Source organism: Thunnus albacares, chromosome 5, assembly GCF_914725855.1.
Source record: "Thunnus albacares chromosome 5, fThuAlb1.1, whole genome shotgun sequence".
NCBI classification, from domain to species: domain Eukaryota; kingdom Metazoa; phylum Chordata; class Actinopteri; order Scombriformes; family Scombridae; genus Thunnus; species Thunnus albacares.
This window is the reverse complement of record NC_058110.1, coordinates 2,611,962-2,637,432: the sequence shown is the minus strand read 5'-3', so window position 1 is coordinate 2,637,432 and position 25,471 is coordinate 2,611,962. Positions and strand designations below refer to the sequence as shown.

The 25,471-nt window shown below is 38.9% G+C and overlaps 3 protein-coding genes across 3 annotated transcripts in view; 2 read left to right on the top strand and 1 right to left on the bottom strand.

Annotated features, from left to right (window-relative positions):
• The first annotated feature begins 1,800 nt into the window (after window positions 1-1,800).
• LOC122982695 lies at window positions 1,801-6,215 on the top strand. The gene is made up of 4 exons (XM_044352175.1): window positions 1,801-2,661; window positions 2,734-2,784; window positions 3,491-3,685; window positions 5,682-6,215. The coding sequence occupies exons 1-4, from the start codon at window positions 2,631-2,633 to the stop codon at window positions 6,086-6,088; spliced, it is 684 nt and encodes a 227-aa protein (XP_044208110.1). The 5' UTR covers window positions 1,801-2,630; the 3' UTR covers window positions 6,089-6,215.
• A 4,964-nt stretch (window positions 6,216-11,179) lies between these two features.
• pex10 (peroxisomal biogenesis factor 10) lies at window positions 11,180-16,801 on the bottom strand. The gene is made up of 7 exons (XM_044352694.1): window positions 16,664-16,801; window positions 16,284-16,401; window positions 15,692-15,772; window positions 15,185-15,597; window positions 13,549-13,721; window positions 12,362-12,497; window positions 11,180-11,674 (listed from the first exon to the last, which is right to left on the bottom strand). The coding sequence occupies exons 2-7, from the start codon at window positions 16,393-16,395 to the stop codon at window positions 11,606-11,608; spliced, it is 984 nt and encodes a 327-aa protein (XP_044208629.1). The 5' UTR covers window positions 16,396-16,401; window positions 16,664-16,801; the 3' UTR covers window positions 11,180-11,605.
• Window positions 16,802-19,417: 2,616 nt separating this feature from the next.
• plch2a (phospholipase C, eta 2a) overlaps window positions 19,418-25,471 on the top strand; it is a 218,964-nt gene continuing 212,910 nt past the window's right edge. Inside the window, exon 1 of the mRNA XM_044352228.1 lies at window positions 19,418-19,490. The gene's annotated coding sequence lies outside the window, so the exon portion shown is untranslated. The remainder of the gene's footprint in view (window positions 19,491-25,471) is intronic.

The window sequence follows — 25,471 nt, the reverse complement described above, 5'->3', positions numbered from 1 at the left end:
TTGCAGCCTTTAAATGTTTATTTCATGGTTGTGGTTTCAGGGTGAGTTAACAGCAAAACAACAAACAAAAGGGAAATAAAGCTAATCAACCTAAAATTACCTATTTAAACATAAAGAAACAAAAATACAAATCACTGACATAACTCCTAACTTAAGAGAAACAGGAGGAAAGATATTTAACAAAAATTTCCACCCCTACAGAAACTGGGCTGTTAAATATGTTTGCAAAGTTATTCACAATACTGTACACAGTGGGACAGAGAAGCAGAACAACAACAGCAACAACAATAACAGTAGATAGGCCTACATGACTAGCAACAACAAACAGCAGCTATAGCAGCAACAGCTCCACATCCCCACGTCACCGTGGTCCATGGGGTTTCCTGCGGATGAGAAAGCACAAAGAACTCCAGGGAAGAAGTCAAGTTAGTTACATGCATTAATGGTAAATGAATACATACAGATGAAGAGGAGGAGAGAAGAGTTCTATGCATCAATGGAAGTCCCCCAGCAGTCTAGGCCTATAGCAGCATAACTAAGGGCTGGTCCAAGGCGAGCTTGGTTGGCCCTAACTATAACCTTTATCAAACAGGAAAGTTTTAAGCCTACTCTTAAACGTCAACAATGACAACAACAACAGAAGAAGAAGAAGAAACAACAACAACAACAGAAGAAGAAGAAGAAGAAGAAGAAGAAGAAGAAGAAGAAGAAACAACAGAAGAAGAAGAAACAACAATAAAAGAAGAAGAAGAAACAACAACAACAGATAGAGAAGAAGAAACAACAACAGAAGAAGAAGAAGAAGAAACAACAACAGAAGAAGAATTTGAATTTGAATTTTTAAAACACCTTTATCACCAGATTCAGCCCAGCATGCGTCCAAGGCAGAGCTCCTCCTCATCAATGGAGCACAGAACATTTTTAAAAGACCACACAGAGACAAAACAATCCAGATCATTCATCAACCTGTAATAGTTGTGATTGTCTGCTTGTTATCATTCTGATCAGTATGGTGACAACATCAAAGTCCAAAGAACCATTTATCTTGTTCTTTCTACTGATATAAACGGCCATCTTAGCTTGAACAACTGGCACCTATCACGAGTCCTCCTCAAGTATTTGTAACCCAGGATGAAAACCTGTTTGGAGAAAAATTCCCTAAACTCACCAAAGATCTGGACAATTGGAAAAGCTGTTAAAAGGAGAATGGTGCATCCTAGAGGAGGATATAGACAGTGAATGAATCAAAATGAATCGTAAATAAAATGGTTCAGTCTCTGTGAAAAAGCTCTGATAAACTGTGCACTACCTGCCCAGCACCAAACAGCAGACAGACACAGTTAAAGCATTTAGCAGCCAGGGAGCCAGATATTTTTCTCAGGAGTTGATGGAGACCAAACCAGAGATAATGGAGAGTGAATATTGGATTTATAATCATCAGTTGGATACAAACATGCCTCCATATGAATGCTAATTTTGCTCTTTGTCTGCTGGATGTCTAAATAGGCAAAATATGTTTGTCATATCAACTTTTGAAGTTCCAATACATCAGATGTGTTTACAACTTGTTTTTTCTGCCCCTAAGTGGACAACAAATCAATTAAAGGGAAATTCCACCGATTTTCCATATCAGTGTATTTCTAGGTGTTGGGGAGTATGTCTGCAAATGTTTTTTTTCCATGTAACTTTAAAGGACAGGTTCGCAATTTTATAAGTGTGTCTTAAAACAACACTCAGATGCCCATATGAACAGTGAAAGAGGTTTTCCTTTTTGTAATCATTCCTCTTGTTCATATTGACTATTAAAAAATCCCTTTCAAATGTGCTTCAAATCATTTGGGTCACTGACTGTTTTACTGTAAAACAGACTTGAACAATTGTGACCCTGTCCTTTAACTGTAATGCTTGGACTAACTGCGTCCTAAATCTGGCACAACTAGCTGCCAGATGCCTCATGACTCATGATGTCCCAGAACTTAAGCTTAGGTCACTGGGCCAAAACTAGCCTGCATCAGACTCAGCTCCCACATAACCAAATCTGTCTGCATATACTGTAAGAACCAAATATTGTTAAAGGATTATTTTGTAGCACTGGTGGAGCCAGAAACAGATCATTGTTGGTCGTCCAAGCTTGCTGGTTTGCAAGTAGGAGCAAAGACAACTCCAATAATTCACTGACTAGTTCACCAATAGCATGCTAACCCCATCTGTTGAGCTTACCATGACCTTTTCAAGTGATGGTGGTTCCACTGATTGTGACCATTAACCCCTGATAATGGATTGCTATCAGTATCTGCTGTAGTTGAGGTAGGCCTAATAGTATTGCTGCAATAGGATACTGACTCAACAATGGAAAATCCTTGCTTACATGGTCTTCACTGAGGTGTTGTAATATCTTGAACACATCTTAAGTGAAATAGTTGAGACATGTCGACTTGGCCAACAGTCCAGTAAGAGAAACACACACTTCAGTTGGTTTAACAAAACCAGGAGCAGACAGACGGTAAGACAACATTTAACATGTAACTCGATCACATGAACATGTATTTGAGTTTCTAGCTGTGTCTACCTGTGCTCATGGAGCATTTTTCTTTGACAGCAGATCACTGTGACCTGTCGTCTGTGTCAGAATGGCAGGAAATTCCGTCATGTTTATTGGTGGTAAGTAAAAAGAGCAAATTGGTTTTATTTACAATTCATTTTAATTCATTAACTGTCTATATCCTCCTCTAGGATGCGTCATTCTCCTTGTAACAGCTTTTCCAATAGTACAGATCTCTTTAGGTAAGTGAGTCAGTCACATGTCTTTTCTTCTCACAAGACATTTTCACTTGTAATGGAATCACGTCTTTAAAACACCTTCTCCCGCCCCATACGTTTCCACATTTTTAACAAAGACGATCACAAATTGCCAACTAATTGTATTCAGGGATGGATTAGAGTCGACTCAGATAAACTCTATTTACATGTTTTTTTTCTGTAAGAATGTTTTACAACTTTTTTTTTAAAATTACATTTAAGTAATGCAATGACAGGAAGAAAATGCAAGTCAGTGGCTGTTAGAGCCAAAATTGTGATTTTGATTGTTTTATTTTTGATGAATTCTGCATAAATATAATGAAATATGGGGATTTGAAATAGATTAATTATAAATTATTTGAGATCAACTGTTGTTGGTATGTTAGCATTTGACAATCAGCTGTTTGAGGCAGTAATTGTTTCAGCTGGTAGATAAGAGCTCTGAGCTATCATGAAGCCTCTGTTCTTTGCTGTGTAGCGACATGTTTTTTTGACTGCTAAGTGATGGTAAATTTAGGTTGTCTTTTATTTTTCTGTTTTAATGTCAACCCCTCTGTACATGTCATCTGATAAGAATAATTCGTTTGTGGAAAGAAGAAAAAGTGTAACGGAGACTGAATGAGAAGGGAAAAGAAATATGATAAAAATGAAACAAACAGTTTGTCTGTACCTCTGGTCTGTGTGCGAGCAGGTGCAGTGTACATATATGAGTGTCCAGTGGCACCAGTTATCCCAGTGTACATGATGGTGTATGGGATATTGGCCCTGCTTGTGATGGGCCTGTTTGTTTTGCCGAAGCTCCTCTGTCCAGCATGGCCTGGCAACACCATCTGGACTCTGTCGATCCTCAACCTGCTCCTGTTGTACTTTATCGTGTTCATTTATGGTAAGTGACAATTAAGGATCTTCAAATTAATGTATAGGGGCTGTGAATGGCTCTGTATTAAAAGACACCAGCCACAACTGTCCATGAATGTCTGTGATGCCTTGCATTGGACTCATGTATAATGTCAGTTTATTATACCACATATACAACAGAATAAATCCAAATAACAGAAAACTATCACAGATGTGACAGCAGAGGTCAAGAAGCCATCATCTTAATACAGTGGATGTCCCCTCAAGAAAAAAAAAAAAAAACAAAGGAAAAAAATACTAAACTAAAAAATACAGCAAAATACAAAGAAAACACATAACAATAAATACCACACATATTTAACCGAAGACTCCACCATTCAGCAGACAGTAATCTCATAAAAACAAAGACATCCATACAGTATATTAAAGAAAATCCAATAGAAAATTAGACATCATGAATTAAATATGATGACAATTGACAATCTTTTAAAAAAATGTTCAAAAAACAGCAAGTTCTTGATAATGTCTGTACAGCAGCATATCTGAGGGAGCAGCTGTTTTGTTTTGTAAACAGAAAATGATTGACATGTTCGATATTATGAGGATGAATCTGAGATTTAAATGATGATGATAGAGAAAGTGTCAAGAACATACAATATATACAATATATATCACAAGCGTTTACTAAAGTTGGGAAACTTGTCAACTGTGAAAGGGACCTCACTCTTCCTCAGTGCTACAGGTTCATAGTGTACTGAATCCCATGTTATGATAAGCACAGGAGGTCAAAGCTGAAGCAGGAAGAGTGTCTGTAAACTGTGATGGATATTTACAATGGACAAATAATTTTACTGTTTGCCTTCATTTTCTCTCCCAAATAAGTTGAAACTAACCAGGATGATTGTTTACAGCCTGTCTGATCATTTAACTGTTTCTTGTCCCGTCATGACAATGCTCCCATCCTAATCACACAATGCTAATTACAGAACATAATAATGCTTGTATATATAGATTAAAAGAGCATGAAACTATATTCAACAATGAAAAGGTGGGTAAAAACCATTTGAACAAGAGTGTGTTTTAAGACATACAAATATAATTTGTGTTTGATATGTTTTTTTCCACAAAAAACAGTTAAATTACCTTGTTTAAATCTTTAAAATGACATCTAAATAAAATCAATTTTATTATAATATTTTGATAATTTCAAAAGATGTCTCCTACTTCACTAAAGTCCATTCTCAGTGTTTGTGCACTGGAGGCTTCAAGTTTCCATATCACAGTTGTGTAAATTAATACATACTGGACCATAATTGGCTCCAAAGTAGTTGTGATGTTACAAATCCTGCTTGTACTGTAGGTTCATGCCTTAAACTGAGACTGAAGGTGAGCACAGAGAATCTTTCTCCTTCAGCAGATGAACATGAAAACAAACTCTGCGCATACATCACAGTAGAAGAAGAACACATTTTTGAGTGGTGGGGGACTAAAAATAGAATTAAAATGAGCCTGCCACTGCATTCGATAAAACAATCCATACCATCCATGTGCAGTTCATGTGCTTCTTCCTCCATAATCCAACAGAACATCTTCTGCAGATACACAATACACTGGTTCCAATCATTGCATATTAATTAATTAAATGACTTCAGCTTCTTTAAACTGTAAAAAGTGGTTTCAACGCATCTGTCACATGATCACTTCATACCTGACTTAAAAGATCAAGAATTTCTAGTGATCCACACGTTCAACAACAGAACGCTTTATCAACCCCCAGATCTCAGGAATTAAGTTAATGAGTACCATGTTATTGATATGATGACCAAAACTATGAAAAGAAGACCTCACTTGTGAAAAAACTCAATTCTTCTTTTTCCTACTGATTGTCCCTTTTCGGCACCAAACCTAATTCCATGTCAGCTGGAGCTCTACTGAACTTATTGATAATAGCTGATAACAACAGATGTCATAGTTTGTTGACTACAATGCATTCATTCATACGTTTTGTCTCTTTTTGTCCTCAGGTAGTTACATGATTTATTCTATATATCCACCCAACTACAACAAGAACGCCACGGACCCAAACAGCAACTTTTCTGCACCTGATAACAAGCTCAGCCTTACCTTGAAGAACCAGAACCAGATCCTTCCGAACCTCAACCAGACTTGGATTGCCAACAACAACCAGACTTCAAGGAAACTGATCCAAAGTTTGGCCCTCAGCAATAAGGCAAATGTAGAGCACCTCAACCCTCCACAAGCACGTCAGGTCATGCCTGCAATGCTTCACTGTGACCAAACTGTGTACCTATTTGCTTTCTGGACCACCACAGTGGTTTATGTGTTTGCAGGAAATGCTCTAGTGACGCTCATCTGCTTATATGGTTTCATGAAAATGACAAATATGCTTTCAGAGCGTTTCACAATCTGAGCAGAGCTTTCAGAGATGAGATTTCAGAGACTTTTAACCATCATGTTCAAAAACTCTAATGCAAAAAATGTAAATGATTAAATGATGAAATGTCAAGACTAGGACATTTCACTTTTTAATAATGATAATAATAATAATGATAATAATAATGATACTACTACTACTACTACTAATAATAATAATAATCATAATAATCCTTTTTTAAATTTATATAGCACTTTTCAAAACAAAGTTACAAAATGCTTTACATGGCTGAACCAGGATTAAAACATTTCAGGCAAATTCTGTGCTTTAAAAAACCCTGAAAAATAAAAGGAAATGATGGACTTTTAACACTTCCTCTTCAGAGTTGTGATATGATTGGGAAACAAAGATTACCCTCTTGCTTCAGCACACATTGTGATCTCCCCCCACGCACGCACACACACACCATGGGTCAATAAATACTTTGTACATATCTCTTATCGGCTTAGGGATGTATGTAATGAAGGGGAATTTGAGAGTTGTAACCAGCAGGCTCATTCACGAGCCATACTGGTCACGAGGGTGGATGAGTAAAGCACTGTCAAGGTGCTCTGGAGCAAAGTCCTCAAAAAGAGCTAATGTCATGGTGACTTTTTTTTTTTTTTTACTAAAACATATACCAAAATGGATGCAATTGCTTTTCCACGGTAAATGCAGCATTATAAAACTCATTCATGCAGTAGTGTTTTACAGCCTGCATTCTCTTCCTGTCCACCAAGGGGAGATCAGTCTGCATCTAACAAACTTTCCTCTGTTGCCTCCCAACAGACAGAACAGGAAAAAAAAGTCTCTTTTCAGGGTGCAACTGAACATATTACACAGCCAATTGCCTAGCTGTTAATATCTGCACTCCACCTCACCCTCCATCCTTCTGGACAAGCTCTCTCATGTGTATACAGCCTGCAGCAGTGTTTCACAATTAATAAAAATTATGGTACAAATTGATTGTATTACTATTATTATTATTAAATGCCAAGTTAACCAAGGAAGGGAAACTAAAAAATGAAAAAAGAGTACTTTATTTTTGCAGTTCAACAAGTCCTCCAGTCTAAATGACAGAATATGTCATTTGTCAGTGCAGTTCATAACAACTCATTTTTCATTTTTTATTCTACCACCACTATATGGTTAACGTTTGGTTAGATTTAGGGAATTACAACCTCAAGGACAGACAATGGTTATGGTTAAAAAAAAGTAGCTACTTAGTTAAGTTTAGGTAAAGACAATATATCCATTAATCCACCTAAATCACAAAGCAAGGTACCCCAGACATCTTTCTCCACAGTCACATCCTCAAGATCCTCTTTGGAGATCCTAAAGCATTCCCAGGTCGGATGTGAAATATATAATCCCTCTACGATGTTCTGGGTATGACCTGGGGTCTTCTTCCAGTTGTATGTGTCCAGTAAACCTTGAAAGGGAAGCATCCAGGAGACATCTTAACCAGATGCCCAAACCACCTCAAGGAGTAGCATTTCTACTCTGTCTGGATGTCTGAGCTCACCTTTTTTCTAAAGGTGGGCCCAGCCAACCTGCAAAGGAGACTCATTTTGCAGTTGGGTTTTCTTCCTGCTAGCATGTACCCACACCCATGACACCAAAAAACAAACCCTCTAAATTAAATGACAAAATATGTTGTTGTTCTATGCACTCCAGAACAACACAAAGCGGTGTTTTCTGATTGGACGCCCCTATTGGCAGGACATAATTTATTTGTGCCTTCCAAAACTTACAAATCACTGTTGAAGAATAAATATGTTTGATGAGGTGACAACACTCTGATTAAGGCTTGGTTAGGTCTCCAACACAGTCTCCCAACAAAAGTGCGAACATCTAAAGGAGCCTTGCTGATTCAATAAGCATATTTTCTAGTAATAAGCTTGTTTAAAAAAATGGGATGAGTGATGACAGTTAACAACAGATATGTGGACTTCAGCCCTGAGCTACATCTGATAGCACCGCATACTGTATCTTGCTGCCAGGAGAAAAGAGGACCCTCAGTCCAGATATGTTTTCAGATCACAGTCTATCACTACAATCTACAACACCAAGAGGTTGGAACAAAACTACTGATTTCTCATTCTTTCCATTCCACGTAACATACCGACTGCAGCAATGTTCCAGAGCTGTGCCAAGTTTGAGGTTTATTTACAGCTAGCCTGGGGAAACAATCAAGACACAGAGACACATGGTTTCAGAGACAGCAGCCTATTGTATAGCTACTGCATTATAGGAAGTTCTTGAAACCAAAGCCTATTTTTGCAAAATGCTCCATGTAGTAAACACACATACACACAGTTATCAAAATGTCTAAAGTATGGATGTGTATTCTCAACATAACACAATATCAATAAAAATAAGGGGAAAACATTTTGTTTTGTTTTGTTTTGTCTTCTCAAAATGTTCTAAAACTTCTCAAACAACAAAAGCAAAGTAGAATAAAACAAACAAACAAACAAAAAAAGGCTAAATCTCGTCTTCTTTGTGGGTTTGGCCGTATGACTTCATCCACATCACATGCAATGTTGTCTTGAGCTAGGCAGCATTTAGGCCTGGGATGACCCCTTATCAATGTCTCCACAAGTCTCCTCCATTGCCTGTACAAGGGGTATGCGTTCGTGGTGTTGGTGATTATACACCCTCCGACGCCATGCAGAGAACAATTCTTCAATAGGATTAAAGAATGGAGAGTATGGGGGGAGACTATGGTAGGCTTGGGAAGACCAGCGGCCGAGGACTTTGATTGAGTGGTCCGGAATTCCTTGTCTGGAAGCGGGTTGAAGTCGTTCCTATGAGGAAGGAGTGACCGGAGTATGATTTGGGTGAAATTCCTGTCTTGGACAGAGCTTGGCGAATATGGTGGTGGAACCAGAAGCACATAGCTACTTTGTCGGATTCGGTGATGAAGGGTCTTGAGGAGAAGCATAATGGGCTAGTCTCTGGTTTATGTAAGTCTGAATGGGTTCAATAGGAGCTGTCCACTGTATCGGGCTTGGCTAGGGCGGCTCGGAGGTTATGGCAAGTGAATGACGATTCGGGGATGACTTTGATGCCTGGGTGGAAACCAAAGGTGAAAGGGTGAATGAGGAAGTGGACAAACTAGTGGTCGGGATGGTCTGTCAGGGCACACTTCAAAGTGTCAAGGTTTATGGGCGTTTTGAGGTATCTACGTAGTAATGGGCCGTGCTTGGTGAGGTTATGGGGGCAACTGGACCTGGCATGGGTGCCGCCGCAGAAAGAGCAGGTAGGTTACAACCCAGGTCATTAAAATTGTTGCAGATCATCCTGCCACCTTGGTAAAGGACGGGCCTTCCCCTCTTGTCTAACCCCTGAGGAGTCGGACCATTGGCTGACAGTAGCATGGTGGCTTTTAGGTGGGTGGGAGGTGGAGGCGCGGCAGGAGCAAGCCTTGAAAAGACAGAAGGAGCACGTGCACGTGTTTTTGACCAAATATTTTTGGAATTTTCCAAGAATTACTAAATGAACAGATATTACTACTGTCACTAAATGAAAAAAGTGCACAGGCTCCAACTGACGGGCTTGAGCGTTGCAAAATTTTCACTCCACCTCCAAATATTTAAACTATTATGAATTATGAATGAATGAATTAATTACTAAACTGATGACATTGCCTAATGTTAGAATATAATAATGGAGATAATAATAATAATAATTAAACCAACTACATTAATCCGAGTCGCATAACCAGTCACATTAACCAGGAGTGTTATGTGCAGCAGCTGCACACATTTTCCTCCAAACAGCTGACCTAAAGATCACACAAACAATCATCAAAATACGAATTTACTGCAGTCCACTGCTCGTGGATGCACAGGGGAGAGGAAGACAGTGTGTGTACAGTATATTACACAGCAGTTATAGTAGATCCAACCATGACAGAAAGAATAGTAACACCAGCAAAACTAGCCCTGCTAAACAGGTCTTTAGCCCTTAGTGGAGTAGCACTACTGGCAATTTCACCTCCTGACCGCGGCTGGATTTGTAAAGACATCAAAAGCAAGAAGGGTTGGAAGCCACTGGTTTCATCTTTAACAATGTGTTGTATTTTAAAAGCTTGTTATATTATCCATTGTGTCAAATCTTCATCTGAAAAGTAACTAAAGCTGTCAAATAAATGTAGTGGAGTAGAAAGTACAATATTTCCCTCTGAAATGTAGAAAGTAGCATCACATGGAAATACTCAAGTTAAGTACAAGTACCTGAAGTTGTACTTAAATTCAGTACTTGAGTAAATGTACTTAGTTACTTTCCACCACTGATAGATACATTTACTACACAATTTAATACATGCTTGTAGATGTTTTCCTCTGCACTCAGATTGTTAACAGAGTGCAGTAGCTTATGAGATATTTTTAGGTCTTTTTCTTAACCTTACTGTTTCTGTAGTTACTGCTCTCTGTCCTCGTTGGGCACATGTAGCCCTTAAGTGTGACAATAGGCTAAAAAGTTCTGAACCTGTTTATTTTGCTCAAGCACTCAAGATGTATTTGCTGTAGGTTTGGAAATCATTGATTAGATCTTCTTGTCCATCACGTAAATATGCTGATGAACATCCCAGTTTAATGATCATCTACAGTCAGTGAAGGTCAGAACATGGCATCTTGGGATTACAACTTGAAAACAGGACCTCTTATATGATGAGGGTTTTAGGGAGGTATACAAAGGTCTCCGGAGATATTTGGAACCTGATGCTGTTCAAGATCTAAAATAATAAGCCTGTCTAAATGTCCAGCACAGTCCTATGCAGGTTTGAAGATGAAGAGGAAGCCAGCAGGTCCTCGTTAGTGAGGACATTTCTGCTTTATGGTAGGAGACAGATGGAATTGAAACTGGGATTGGGAATTGCTCCACTTTACTATACTTTACTTATCTTCATATTTTTTTAATATAACAATGTATTTAATAATGGTGTGTGATGTATTGTGAGTGGCTTGTAGTGATGAACCTACAGAGACTCTGTGGCTCCCCTTGGTTTTACTGAACTTTATAGAGACTTTCAGCTCATTGTTTAGCTGTCCGGCTGCAACTTTACTGTTGTGGTCAGTGTTGTGTTCCCTGCTTGTTGTTTATTGTCAATCTTCCATTCATACAACAGGCTGTTAATGACAGAAAACAACAGTAATCTGTAAATGTTACGACTGAGGCCTTGTTGTCCTTGTTCACATTTATTTATTAACATATGTTAAAGTTGTGATTAAATCAACAGAATTGCAGTATTTGTGATTGATACAATCCAAAAAAAAAAAATCTAGATTAACAACTTCCCCTAAAAAAGGCAGATTAATCCCTTTAAAGAAAGAATCATAAGCACACAAAGGTTGTGTGTATATCTTAAAGAAGCTACAGTATGTTTTCACAAAGTTCAGTGGGACTGCTGGAAAATATTGTTAATGTCTTCACATGTTCCTGAGGGGCAGCCTGCATGTGTATTCAAATGCACTACAGTCCAGCAGCAGTGTGCGCTCTGAGGTTTTAGCTGTAGTTTCTCAGGTACACTAGTCTGTGAGGCTGGAACTTCTCCCGACACAGGGGGCACTCTGCCTGTAGGAAGTAAAAGGCAAACACACATGACAATCTTACAATTACATTCAGAAAAGGTAGTTGAGGACATATTCAAGCTTGTACACCCTTAAAAAGGCGGATTCACAATAATTCAAGTGTGTCTTAAAACAGCAGTCAGTCGGACAGTGTTTCCCTGTTGAGCTGCAGGTGGAAGTATAGTAACAAAAAGAGGAACTTTGGCACTAAGAAGACTAACGTTGAAAGATATCTACTTGATTTGACTCATTTGGACACTGAAGCTTCATATTAGTGTCAGATAAACTTTTAAATACACTTTTGTACAGACCACTTATATTGTAAGTACATTATGAAGAGATCTTCTAATGGTCAGTATGAGCAGGAGGAATGATTACAAGAAAAACCTATTTCAATGTTCATTTGGGCTCCTGACTGTTGCTTAAAGACAGACTTGAAAAATTGTGAACCTGTTCTTCAACTAATTGTGCTGAGCTGAGTGTTTTCTAACAGGCACACACTGCTTTAACATCTACAGAACATCATGTGGTACCAACATTAAGAAACAGAAATGCCCAAAACCTAATGACTTTCAAAATAAATTGACACAATGAGAATTATTTTATCTCTAAATGAGCCCGGTATTGTCTTTCATTCCCAACAATGAATCCACTGGTTCAGTTTCAGAGACAGTCATGATGTGAGCCTGACCTTGGTGTTGCACCACTCTGTGATGCACTCCCAGCAGAAGAGGTGTCCACAGGGAGTGGAGGTGGAGTGTCTCCTCTCCTCCAGACAGAGGATACAGCGGGCAGCTCTGGACCCTGAACTCTGTATGTGCTGAGGACTGAACACAGACACAGTTCAAAGAGTTTATGTAGGTCTTTTACTGCAATGCTTTAATAAAAACTACGGTACTTTTTGCACTGGCCAGGATGCTTCTGGAAAGACAGTGGAGAGTGAACAATCAGGGTTAAAATTTACTTCACAGCTGACTAACCAAAAGAAATGATCTGATGATAATGTTTTTTATTGACTTCTATCAGTTAGTTTGTTGGTGCTGCAAGTATCTATTAATGTCTACACTGATCTCTGAAAACTTTAAAGCTGTTTGTTTTATTCTATATGTTCAGTTCTCAAAGTTTGTGAAGAGTTCATTCTGCTGACTACTTTTTATAAAATACTTTTGTTGGATCATAGTGTTTGTGTTTTATTGCTGTTTAAATGTAGACTACTAATGAGTCTGTTTATAATGAGTGAGTCAGAGTCAATTAGCACTAAAAGTGTTTGGTTAGTCCAGTTTAACCTGCTGGAGTTTCTGAAGGCTCGTATTAAGTGTTTTTCTGCTATGGAGGAAATAAATTCCTGACTCATGAAAACAAGTCCAAGTATCTTCTGACGTCTCTACTGCAGAAACAGAGTATGTGAAGCTGCCAGATGTCACTGTCACAGATGATGAGGAGCTCAAAAACACAAACAGGAAGTCATATAAATGCTAACTGCTGGAGAAAATCATTTTTGACCACTTCCAGGGCAAACATATCCCAGATTTTTTGTTAAATGTATTGTCCAACTAATAATTGATTGCATGCTTAGTATTTTACAGCAAATCTGATCACGTTTTGGGTCAAATTTATCCAGAAATAGAGCAAATTCTAAAGAGTTCACAAACTTTCAAGCAGCACTGTATTTTCGGCTTTGATACACACAAACATAATACTTGTTAGTACATCAGTTCATCGTTGCTTTGGTGTTTTCAGTGGGATTTGTTGACAAGGAGATGATCCCATTTCCACCTGGTATTAACACATCATCTGTATCTGGATATTTGATCTGGATACTGTGATGAGGTCTCAGTCAGGAGTAGAGTGGAGGTGTTCCTGATCATGATCGTGTACCTGGCCCTGAGGTTCCTGTAGGTCTTCCACTCCTGCCTCGCTCTCTGTCTCTGTCTGAAGTTGTTGAGCTGCAGACACACAGTGATGAGTAGCTGGAGGAAGGACACGATTCCCAGCAGCCTGTAGCTGCTCCTGATGGTCCCGTCATCACTCCCCACCCCCGACACACGCAGCTACACACACACACACACACACACACACACACACACACACACACACACACACACACACACATTTAAAATCAGTGTAGACATTCCTGCTGGAATAAATCAGTTAAACTCAAATCTATCTACAATTCTGCACTAAATTAACAGAAACAACGGTCTTGTAGTCTCTCTCAGGATTGCACTTGACCTATCTGAACTACCAGTCTCTAGGAATGTAAGTAGAAAGCAACAATGATGCATATAACCCAGAAACATAAATATAATGTGGCCACAGTTCCCAGATAACAACCAATGCATAGATTTTGAGACGATTTGCACGAAAATCGAAGGATTCCTGACAGAGACAGTGACGGGATGGGCAGCAAAATCTCTTCAGACTAGTGAGTCATTACTGCGTATCCCATCCGTACCCTGCTTGCTCAACAAATGGTGATCTAACTTCCTTCTGGCAGTAGTTGGAAATAAGATGGAGACAACAAAACAGCTTTTATAACGATGTTTGGGAAATCTGTGAGTCTACTTTAAAATGTAAGGGTTAGTGTACTAATGATTTTTCTGTTAATGGTGCATCCCTACACCTAATAATATCTTTTGCCTTATCTCTATGATGGCTCTCAGTGTTGTATGGATGTATACACAGTGGTGGACACAATACTATGAACACCTGTACAATATAATGCGATCCAGTCCAAGTGGAAAGTGCGGTATACTCGAAAAAGTCAGTATGCACACTAAAAAAATGTAAAGTTTCTGAGTGTGCTGCTGACGTTCACTATTATCCAACAATGCAATGCACAAAGCAAAATTGGAGGAGATTGACTGACTTACATCAGCATGCTAACATGTTTCTGGTGACAATGCTAACATGCTAATGTTTAGCAGGTAAAATTAACCATGTTCTCCATATTCCTGCTAATTAGCACTAAACACACAGATATTTGGTCATGTGTGTGAACCAAATTTCATGGCAGTCCATCCAATAGTGTTTGAGATATTTTATTTCTTTATTTTTATAGAAAGTCTTGTCCAGCAGAAAGACCTGTGCTCCCTCTGGAAGAGACGCGTGGTCCAGGAAGTAGACAGTATCATTAGTCTAATATGACCATGTTCTTTCTGGTGAATTCTCTTTAATGCCTTCAGGCCGGCGCTGTCATGTCTCCTCTAGGAAAACTAACTGTTATTCAAATTCTTTCATTCCTTCTGCTATCAGGCTGCTAAACGCCGACAGCAGTAAGTGAAATGTGGATCAGTCCCTGTAAACGTGTAAACTGTAAAGTGCACCATTTGTTGACCTGTCCTAAAGTTCAAAACCTAAACATTCCATTTTGATATAAGACATCATTTTTATATTTGAGAACCTGCAACCACAGAATGTTGAACATTTTCTTTGATAAATGAAATAACCAAAAATTAAATTATTTCAATATGTAGATAGAAAGATATATATTAAATGTGTAAAAACCACCTACATAGCTGATACCGGCCGCCCTCTTGGACAGGTGATAGAAGGAGCCGCTGATGTAGAACAGAGCCACGTGGAGTCGGTGCAGGAGGGTCAGGCTCTGCTGGAGGACAAACACAGCCGGCAGGTACGCCCTCCTCTGGGGCTCCGACAACAGCCCCACTGCCTTCTGCATCCATCTCCTCAGCCACGACTCCAGGCTCCATGACCCCGACACTGCCTGTTGCCGTCTGACGCAGCTGCGGTGCTCCTGTCCACCCTCCAGCTCGTTCTCCAGACAGACCAGGACCTTGTCCAGCAGGTAAGGCAGGAAGGCATGGCAGAGGACAAAGAGGCCTCGTCTGACCCGGGAGGGGATACGACGTTGGCTGGTGTCAACCTGGACGATGTTGACGTACTCCTCACCCAGAGTTTGGTAACCTGAGGAGGACAACAACACAAATCAAGATGTGCTAACAAGATGAGAAGTTAAACATACATGAAGTTACATTTCATGTTGGTTTGGTCAGTCTACCTGAGAATGTGGTTAAACCATAATATGTTAGGTCTGACAGCAGCTCGATCTCTTTCCTCCAGTCCAGCCATCTTTTAGATCCTACAGGAAAGAAAAAAAAGTTCAACAAACTTGCTTTTATTAGTTTGACATACGAAGGAGCTTTTATTTCAATGACAACCAACTTATCTAATGCTTAAAAGTGTGGCATGTCTCCGGCCTCAGGACCAGCACTGGCGAATGAGGCCAAGAAGACGAGTGTGAGATTCATGCTTTATCAGAAATGTTTACAAACAGTATTTTTCGTTTTTACGAGAGGAAGGTCTTCAAGGATGAAGAGTAAATTGCTGGTTTGGCAAATGTGCGTCTGGTTAATCGCCAAACCTCCAGCATAGCCGCTTCCCGGAGACCAAACAGTACGCCCGGTGTTTTCTAGTTCAGCAGCCGAGGAGCTGGAGACGGTCCCAATAATGTTTGATGATTAATGACTGAATAAAATGCGTCAAGAGTTCTGCACATATCCAGACTAGGAAAACAGACTGCACCTAAAGCTAACGCTACATGCTAAAGTGAAGTTAAAGAAACCAAGTGTGTTAATTCTGAACAAACTTACCAGCAAGCGTCTGAAAAGCTTCGTTGGCGTTGTTTCTCAGGTATGTTTGGTAATATTCGTCCTTTTGACTGGACCGAATCAACTGGGACTGGTTTGCAGGAGCAAGGGGCATTGTAAGCTAACATGAGAGAGCAGACCGAGATATACAGTTCATGATGACATATTTATGTCCACTGCCCGGAGGTTTTCAGATAAATACGCCTTTGAGAAGAAATCTGCATCCACGCAGCAGTCAATTCAATAAAGAACTTCACGTGTAGCCTACAAGGTGCTAACGCTAAATGCTTAGTCAGATAACTTAGCATTCAATAAGCCGCGGAGCTGTGAAACATAACCAGAGAAACAGCAACAGTAGCGACAAGGCAACTGCGAGATGTTAACCTGAGTCCTTGTATCGTTTACAGTCAGAATATACACTCATATTCCCTGGTAGTGGTCAGTTGTGTTCTGGCTTCACAGAGTTGTAGCCAGGAAACACTAAGATATGGGAAGTTGATGCTCTGCCAACAAACGTCACTGACTGTTGCTCGAGGTCAGGATGTCACAGCGCCGCTTGCTGGCAGATGGAGGCATTACATAAGTATAAAGTCAGAGGTTTTTTTCTTCTAAGCAAAGTTAAGCACAACCAAAGGTGAATTTTTTTTAGGTGCTTGTTCTTTACTTGAGTATTTCCATGTGATGCTACTTTATACTTCAACTCCACTACATTTCAGAGGGAAATATTGTACTTTCTACTCCACTACATTTATTTGACAGCTTTAGTTACTTTTCACATGAAGATTTGACACGATGGAGAATATAACAAGCATAAAATACATATATAAAAAAATATAAAATACAACACATTGTTAAAGATGAAACCAGTGGCTTCCAACCCTTCTTGCTTTTGATGTCTTTACAAATCCAGCTGCAGTCAGGAGGTGGCTTTTGACGTCTTACAAAAAGCAGTGTGTAGTCGGGGTCACATTTCACGTCTATGAGTTGTTAACAGCTCCACCAAATAGTGATTTTTCCCTCTAAACTTCTCACATGCTTTCATTTCAATAAATGTTCAAATGATCCAATAATTCAGCAAAAATCAAAGATTAGAGAAACTTTGGAGGGCCCCGACCCCTAGGTTGGGAACCACTGGACTAAACTAGCTAACTGTATATAAAGTAGTGTAAACTAGCTCCACCTCCAGCAGCTACAACAGTAACATGCTGCTCTAACACTGATGCTTCACTATTAATAATCTAATGATGTCATATATAATAATATATCAGTCAGAGGGACCAAACCACTACTTTTACTACTCAAACTGATGAACTTTTCAAGCTTATGTACTTTTACTTAATCAGGATTTTTTTTGTTTACTTGTAATGGAGTATTTTTACATTGCTGTTTTGGTACTTTTACTGAAATAAAGGATCTGAGTACTTCTTCCATGACTGAGCCCTGCTCAACAATATATGCAAACAGTTATTTCCCATGACAACGCAAACTTACAAATCTGACAAATCTCTGTTGTACCTTCAACAATGCTTTTACGTGGCCTATTTTTTTGGTATCATTCACTATAAGGATGGAATGCATGTAAAAAAATACCAAATAATATTATTTTGCATCATGTACAATTAGTTTCTAAATTTACCAAGCAGAGCAGGCATAATCAATATGACACTGTATCAATGATGACACAAGGCGTTTCCTAACAGACAAGCCAGAAGCCCTGTTCTTTGAAACTGGGACTGGGGTGTGCCGGCACACTTTGATCATGTTGTAGCAACAGCAGAATCACAGGACAGTGACTCATCCAACATTACTCCATGTGTCCAAGATACAATTTCACTGTTTCATTGTTCTTGACAACTTCTTGTTAGTTGCAAACAGGATGAACTCAGTTTCTGAGTTTCTAATTGATTATTAGTGATCGGAATCTCACTGACATCATTCCCAGATACTCACATTATTTATATGTAGTATATATAATAAATAGAACAGGCCTATTTTAGCATCTCCCCAAAGTAGAACCACAAGGCTCTATTTTACTGTTTATTCAAAATATATCTTTGTTTTGTACGTGCCTCTATTGATACGTCTGTGATCAATTCATTTTGGCTGATTGGGCTGTAGTCAATATGTTGTAAAATGTTTTGTCCCTCTTGCAGGTAATACAACAATACTACCTGATAAATTACAAGAAAATATCATAAAATCAGAACAATATTATGAAACATCCTATGACTCCTATAACATTATCCGACTCACAATAATAAAGAAAAGTGATCTAAATCGTCGCAGCAAAACCAGAGATATCATCTTTTTCATCTTCTTCCTTGTTAAAACCTTGTGCCTACTCACAATGCAGTTCAGCTCAATACACTAGACTGTACAGATTCGAGCATGTTATGGTAGCAGCGGCTAATGTAGCCTGGAGCAGCTAGCCTCAAGAGAGAGCCACAGAAGGCTTCATACAACTTTTTTCAACACCTGGAAACATGCATGATGGATAAAATCGGCAGAGTTCCTCTTTACAATGTGAAGGTAATACAACAATTCAATCTGATAAATGACCAGAAAATATCCTATCATCAAACCAATATTATAAAACAAATAAATTAAGTTATATATCTTTTATTGCATTTACTGTAATGTTGCGATTGTTGCTACAAACACTGCTGCAATATCAAATATTGTTACACTATTAGGTTTTCACATTTTGACAATGTTAATGTGATCCACTGTACAAGTTGCCACACTGGCACTCTTCTGCCTGTATAAGCAGGTTAAGTACATTCATTCATTCATTCATTCATTCATTCATTCATTCATTCAGTCATTCATTCATTCAAAGCTCAGACAGCTCTGCTGTGATCTGCCTGAAAAGCTGCAGAACCAGTTTCTTTGTCTCCTCAGTGCTGCTCCGTGAGCCAGCTAGGTGTACTATAACCGCTACGGAGAACATCCCACTCCTTTCCTTTTACTGCGTCTTTCCTCAGCACTTGTATCAACCCTTGGACAGTCTTCCCCACCATCCTGCAAACCAGGAAGTTGAACTTTGCTCTCAGAGTGAGGGGAGGAGCTGGAGCTTTCTTATCCCTCCTCCCTATAACTTAGTAGCAACTTGTAACTTGTTGTAGATGGAAGGTAGAAGGTGTGGGAAGCACTTTGCCGCTTGGACTAAACCACTAACGAGCACACAGGGAGAGTCTGGGATTTCGACAGGTAAGACGCAAACTGACTAGCTGTATTGCTTTACCTGCGGTTTTCAGACATTTAACATGAAACTGCAGTATGTTTTGGTTCAGTTGGCTTTAAGGTATCAGCTTTAAAGCCAACTGAACTGATACTGATAACAACTTTTTGGTGATCACAGCTTTACTTTATGACCAATGTGTATATTTGACTATTATGTGCCCAGCATGTCCTCCTGAAGTGGATTCTGAGTAGGCCGGGGAGCAGTAAAACTTTCTCTGACACAGAATAAGCACGATTCAGTTCAGTGGAGGTTTTTCTGTTCAATTAGTGAATTCTTGTTTAAGAACTCGTGTTCACCTCTGAGTGGAGCAGATCTGATTTGTTGAGGTAGATGTAACCTAGGATGATGATAGCAGAAACATCACCATGCATACTTGTATAGAGTGTCATTTTAGTGTGAAATCAGTGTTCTGCTTTCAATACACAATAGGTGTGTTGCTGTGCTTTGGCATCATTCCAGTCTTATCAGGACAGTGTTATGATGAATATCTTATCTGTGTAGATATATCAAAGGCTGATATACTTAAAATTAGATCATTTCTGTGCAGTCATAATAAAATAAATGCTGTATGTTTCCCTTATAAATGTATTCATCCAGCTTGTTAAACAACATTTAGAAGCTAAAACCTCCCACTGATACACACAATCATGATGATAACATAATTATTGTAAACATAATACATTTTTGTATGAAATACAAAGTAACAGTAGTGTATACAGTAGCGTGCGTTACTGTGCGTGGGTGGCAGGTTGTTGTCTGTAAAGGGACATCCTGAAAGTACCTCCCACACGCACACTCAGACAAAAACACAAACACTCACACACACACAGAAGTGGAAGGAAGCTGGGGGATTGAGGCGACACCTGCTGAGGAGACAGAGGGCAAGTTATTTCCGTAATGACCTCAGACCACATCTGTTTCAGCTGCAGCATGAAGCACATCATGTTAGGGATTCACTCTGAACCACACACACATTCATACTCACACTTTCATCATGCAAACACAAAGAGCGTGCCATATTCTACGCTGAATTAGAATATAAATGCAACACTTCTGACACCCCGCCAGGTTTCAAGGATGCCTAGGTGATCAGTGGTTATTTGACACAAACGGGTTTCCAGTTGTCCTTGTTGGTATCAGATGGGGTTCATGAGATTATTTCAGAGATCTTATGGGTCCTTGAGGAATTCATCAAAGGTCCTTCAGTTGATTTCACAGATGCTTGAGAGGTGCCAGGCTCATTTGCAAAATAAGGGGTTTAACTAACAATAACAATACTGTGACATATGTTTGTGTTGAACTGTTTTAATGACTCTTGTCTGTGAGGAGCAGCCACAGGACTTCGTAGGGATGAGGTCAGGGTGGATGAATGGGTTGACAGCTGTTTGTTTCCAACTTTAATGTCTTTTAACCATGGCCATGATCATTCCATAACCTTCTCCAAGTCATTTTTTAAAACTTAATTACTCAAATTAATTTTTTTATGCCTTAACCTAAGAAAACCTTAATCATACCAGCATCAGATCAGACAACGCTCATATGAATTGTTTTTGGTGGGTTATTACACCCAATGTGTCGTTTATTTTGGAGAAATTCAATTTCACTTCCATTCAGAAGTACACTCAGCAGTAAGCTCTCCATGTATGGTGCTAAATCACCAATACTTTATGTAAAAGTTCTCAGTAAGCTTCAAACAAAGTGCTTGTCAGGATGTATAACAGCGTCTGAAACCTTCTTTCTGATGGTGGAACTTTCCAGAACAGACAATCATGCAGCGATTAGCTATGTTTGCAGTTTCTCTTTTTTCATCAGGTTATTTTCTTACTAGAATCAAACAGTAAAGAAGAAGTATTCAGATTATTTACTACAGTAAAAGTAGCAATACAGCAATGTAAAAATACTCCATTACAAGTAAAAGTCCTGCATGAAAAAAAAGTATTATGAGCTTGATGTAGTTAAAGTATTGCAGTAAAAGTAGTGGTTTGTTCCCTCTGACTGATATATTATTATATATGACATCATTAGATTATTAATAGTGAAGCATCAGTGTTAGAGCAGCATGTTACTGTTGTAGCTGCTGGAGGTGGAGCTAGTTTACACTACTTTATATACAGTTAACTAGTTTAGTCCGGTGGTTCCCAACCTAGGGGTCGGGCCCCTCCAAAGGGTCAGCAGATAAATCTGAGGGGTGGTGAGATGATTAATGGGAGAGGAAAGAAGAAAAAACAAAGTTCTGATACACAAATCTGTTTTCAGTTTTTGGACTTTTTCTCTAATCTTTGATTTGATGATGAATTATTGAATCATTTGAACATTTATTGAAATGAAAGCATGTGAGAAGTTTAGAGGGAAAAATCACTATTTGGTGGAGCTGTTAACAACTCATAGACATGTGAAATGTGATGTCAAAAGCCAGAAAGGTTGGAAGCCACTGGTTTCATCTTTAACAATGTGTTGTACTTGAGTAAATGTACTTAGTTTCTTTCTGCTACTGACATTCAGCCAGTAAAATCCAGATAAAAGAAGTTCTGAGTTGATAAAAAGTTAATGAGTTGCCTTCGATTACTGCATACACTCACAGCAAACACACCTTTATTGCCGGAGGTTGTTTATGCAGTCTGAAAAGGAAGACGATAGACACCAGGGCTGAAAAAAAAGTATTCCACAGTCTCTGCATGTTTTGGGGGTAAAAATGTTTAATCTAGTTTTAATACCAGTTAATACTCTACTAAAAAGCAGCCTGAATTTACCATTAGTCATACAGTGAGGCAGTAAAGCCCAGAGCTCTAGTGATAAGATAAATACTTCACCACTAGCTGTATTATAGTATTTATTGTAAAGTATCAGGTCTTTTTCGATTAGTGCATTAACAATACAGAGATTCAAACAGCACAATAGCCCAGAAAGCACAAAAACTAATAATTTATTCTGAATGTGTATTAACAGGTATAAAAACTTTTGCCTCTAGAAGTGGTTGAGCAACATGTTGTACAAACAAGTTAATTGGAATCATACTGAGACCTTTAATGTTTCCAGTATATGTGTTAGAGTTAGGAGGCAGACACATGAGGTGAAATAACTAGTTTAAAGAATGCTGTTTAAATGCATTTGTCCCAACTTGACTAATTTATGTTCCCTGTAAACCTAATTTCCTCGACTGCAGCACCTGGTGGAAGGTTTTGAGGGGTGCTTCTCACTAGGAAAGTCGTATATTACATAATCCAGATAGTACATATATTCACAGTAAGTCTCATTTAGCTTTTAGCTGACTGTACTTTAGGCGGGTTTAGTGACTTTAAAGAATGAGAGCAGCCTTGCCATGTTCTCCACACAGACTGTATGAAGTCAGGGAATAAAACAAACAGAGGTTTGTTTGGTGCAGATAGGACTATGCACACTCAATGTGACTGTATGAACTGCATGCCATAAGAACTTTTAAGAGAAAACACCACAAATAGATTATTAATCATTCAATTAAGAATCACAATTTATCTGGAAATTTTTATTTTTATCCAGCCGTAAGCATAGATGTGCAGGGTCATGTTTGGGTACTTGGTGCACATAATGTAGCTTAAAACTTATAAAAATATTCAGTGTTTATCTGTTGATTTTTTTGGTGAACTGTTTTGAATATTTTATGATGTTATGTGAGCAAATACAATATCAAAATGAAAGGAATAGATAAACATTCTGGGAAATACACTTGTTTGCTTTCTTTCATCGAGTGAGATTAGAAGATGAATGTCAGCCTCATGTCTGTGTGTTCAGTACAGAGCTGGAGTCAGGTGTGAGGTGGTTAGCCTAGCATAGCATAAAGACTAGAAACTGGCCTAAAATTAGAAAATTCACTTATCAACACCTCTAAAGCTCACTGGTTAACATGTTGTATCATGTTTGTTTAATCAATACACAAACAGAAATGTAAAAATCGACAGCTTGTGGTTTTAGGGGGAGTTAAGTGCTAGAGCTGTGTCTTGACAAACAACAGTTTATCCATCCATCCAGCACTTCTGTATAACGTTGTAGCAGGTTTGTGAGGACTCCAGCTCTGTACTTACATCTCACTCTGGGAAAGAAAGTGATCAAGGTATTTTCCAAAATGTTAAACTTTTCCTTTAACTCATCCTCTGGTGTGACTGCACATTCAAAATGTATTTTTCTACAGAAGACTTATGATGTTTACTGTCATCAGCTAAACATTCAGAATGATTAACATAACTAGATGACTTGTTGTTCTGCCAGCTCATTGGCGAAATAACAAGTGGCAGCATGTGTGTGTGTAAGTATGGAGCAGAGACACAACCCAGCAGCCATTATATTAGAAAATCAATCGTATCTTAAACACTGATCAGAGGGAATAGCAATTAACGTGAGTGGAGTGTGTAATTACTGCTGCAGCACATCTAGATGAGAGTGGCAGCAGGTTCAAACACGACAAAATTACATTTACGTTCTTAGATGTGGAGACCACACGCAAGTTCTTCCTTTGAATATGTCATGGAGGGAATATTTTTGCAAAACAACAAACAAAAGAAAAAGAAAACTCCAGTATCCAAGTGTCTTTGTAAGTTTGGAACACACGTTCTGACCTTTTCTGAGTTGCAATTTATTCCCCTTTTGCACCAAATAACGTCCTACTTTTCATGTGTATCTGGTTGTGACTGTGGTCTGGTTGACCGTATAGAAAGGTAAATCATGTCTGACTTGGAAATGAGTCAAATTCCAAGTCAAATAACTGTTGGTGGAGTAAAGCCTTTGGTTTCTGGAGAATCACGGTAGCTTTGCTGAGCAATATATGCTTCTCATGTTCATTTTGGCACCTGATTTTGATTCAGCTTTAGGTTTGGTCTTTTGACAAAAATGTGTGTTATGAGTCAAATCAAGTAGATATCTTTCAACATTACAGTCTTTTTAGTGCCAAAGTCCCTCTTTTTGTTACTATACTTCCACCTGCAGCTCAACAGGGAAACACTGTCCGAGGAAACACAAAGAGGGAATTTGATGCTAAAAAGACTGTAAATGTGTCAGATATCCACTTGATATGACTAACTCAGACTGCTGAAGCCTCATATAAGCTTCACATCAACTTTTAAATGTATTTTTGCACAAAGCAAAAACACACTGTGGATTTTGGCCCCCACCACTTACATTGAAAGCCTGGTCCGGTGAAGCACAGAGAGGAGGGGGTGTGGCCATGTACATGCTCAAAGCTTGCAGGCCAAGAGAAGAACTGAATCTGAAAAAGATGGATTGGAATGTATCTGGCTACAGCTCCATCCACCCAGACTCAGTTCTATATCTATTTTGGTTTTGGGGACACTTTACCATCCGCCAAGGCCAAATGAGAAAGCACTGACGCAGATGACAGTGGACTTATATGATCAGATCGGTTTCCCCTCAAATGGGTATTGTGCTCTGTGGAAATTTTAACCCTCTGCCATTTAAGATGCTGAAAACTTCCACCCAGATATGAAGTAGGTGGTTAAAGGAAAACGCTCGGGGGAATTCCATCCTGCACTTGATCATAACTAACCTCCACAGTTTTTATAAGCCCACCACTGCTCTGTCCACACTTGGCTCCAGTGACCACAAATATCTGATGCTCTCCTCCAGTAGTAAATCAGGGGTGAGAACGGATATGAAATGGAAAGTTGGGAGACTTAATTGCCTGTAACGAGGCAATTAAATAATACATTATTAATTCTACACAAGCACATTTGAAGGGGATCTTTTAATAGTCATTACAAATAGGAGGAATGATTACAGCGAAGAAAACCTCTTTCAGTGTTCATATGGGCATCTGACTGTTGTTTTAGGACTCACTTGAAAAACGGTGAACCTGTCCTTTAATAAGAAGCAATGTCTGCTTGTGTCACAGGATGCAGACTGAGCAGGTCAAGTTGCAAGCAGTTCAATTGAAGAAATCTTTCCTTCTCAGACTGTTTCA

Bases quoted from the DNA above. Each gene is read 5' to 3' on its own strand.
- LOC122982695 (XM_044352175.1), top strand. From the start codon at position 2,631: ATGGCAGGAAATTCCGTCATGTTTATTGGTG. The intron at 2,785-3,490 runs GTAAGTGAGTCA...GTGTGCGAGCAG, and splicing joins AATAGTACAGATCTCTTTAG to GTGCAGTGTACATATATGAG. The intron at 3,686-5,681 runs GTAAGTGACAAT...TTTTGTCCTCAG, and splicing joins CTTTATCGTGTTCATTTATG to GTAGTTACATGATTTATTCT.
- pex10 (XM_044352694.1), bottom strand. From the start codon at position 16,395: ATGCCCCTTGCTCCTGCAAACCAGTCCCAGTTGATTCGGTCCAGTCAA. The intron at 15,773-16,283 runs GTAAGTTTGTTC...TCTTTCCTGTAG, and splicing joins AGCTTTTCAGACGCTTGCTG to GATCTAAAAGATGGCTGGAC. The intron at 15,598-15,691 runs GTAGACTGACCA...TGTCCTCCTCAG, and splicing joins TGGTTTAACCACATTCTCAG to GTTACCAAACTCTGGGTGAG.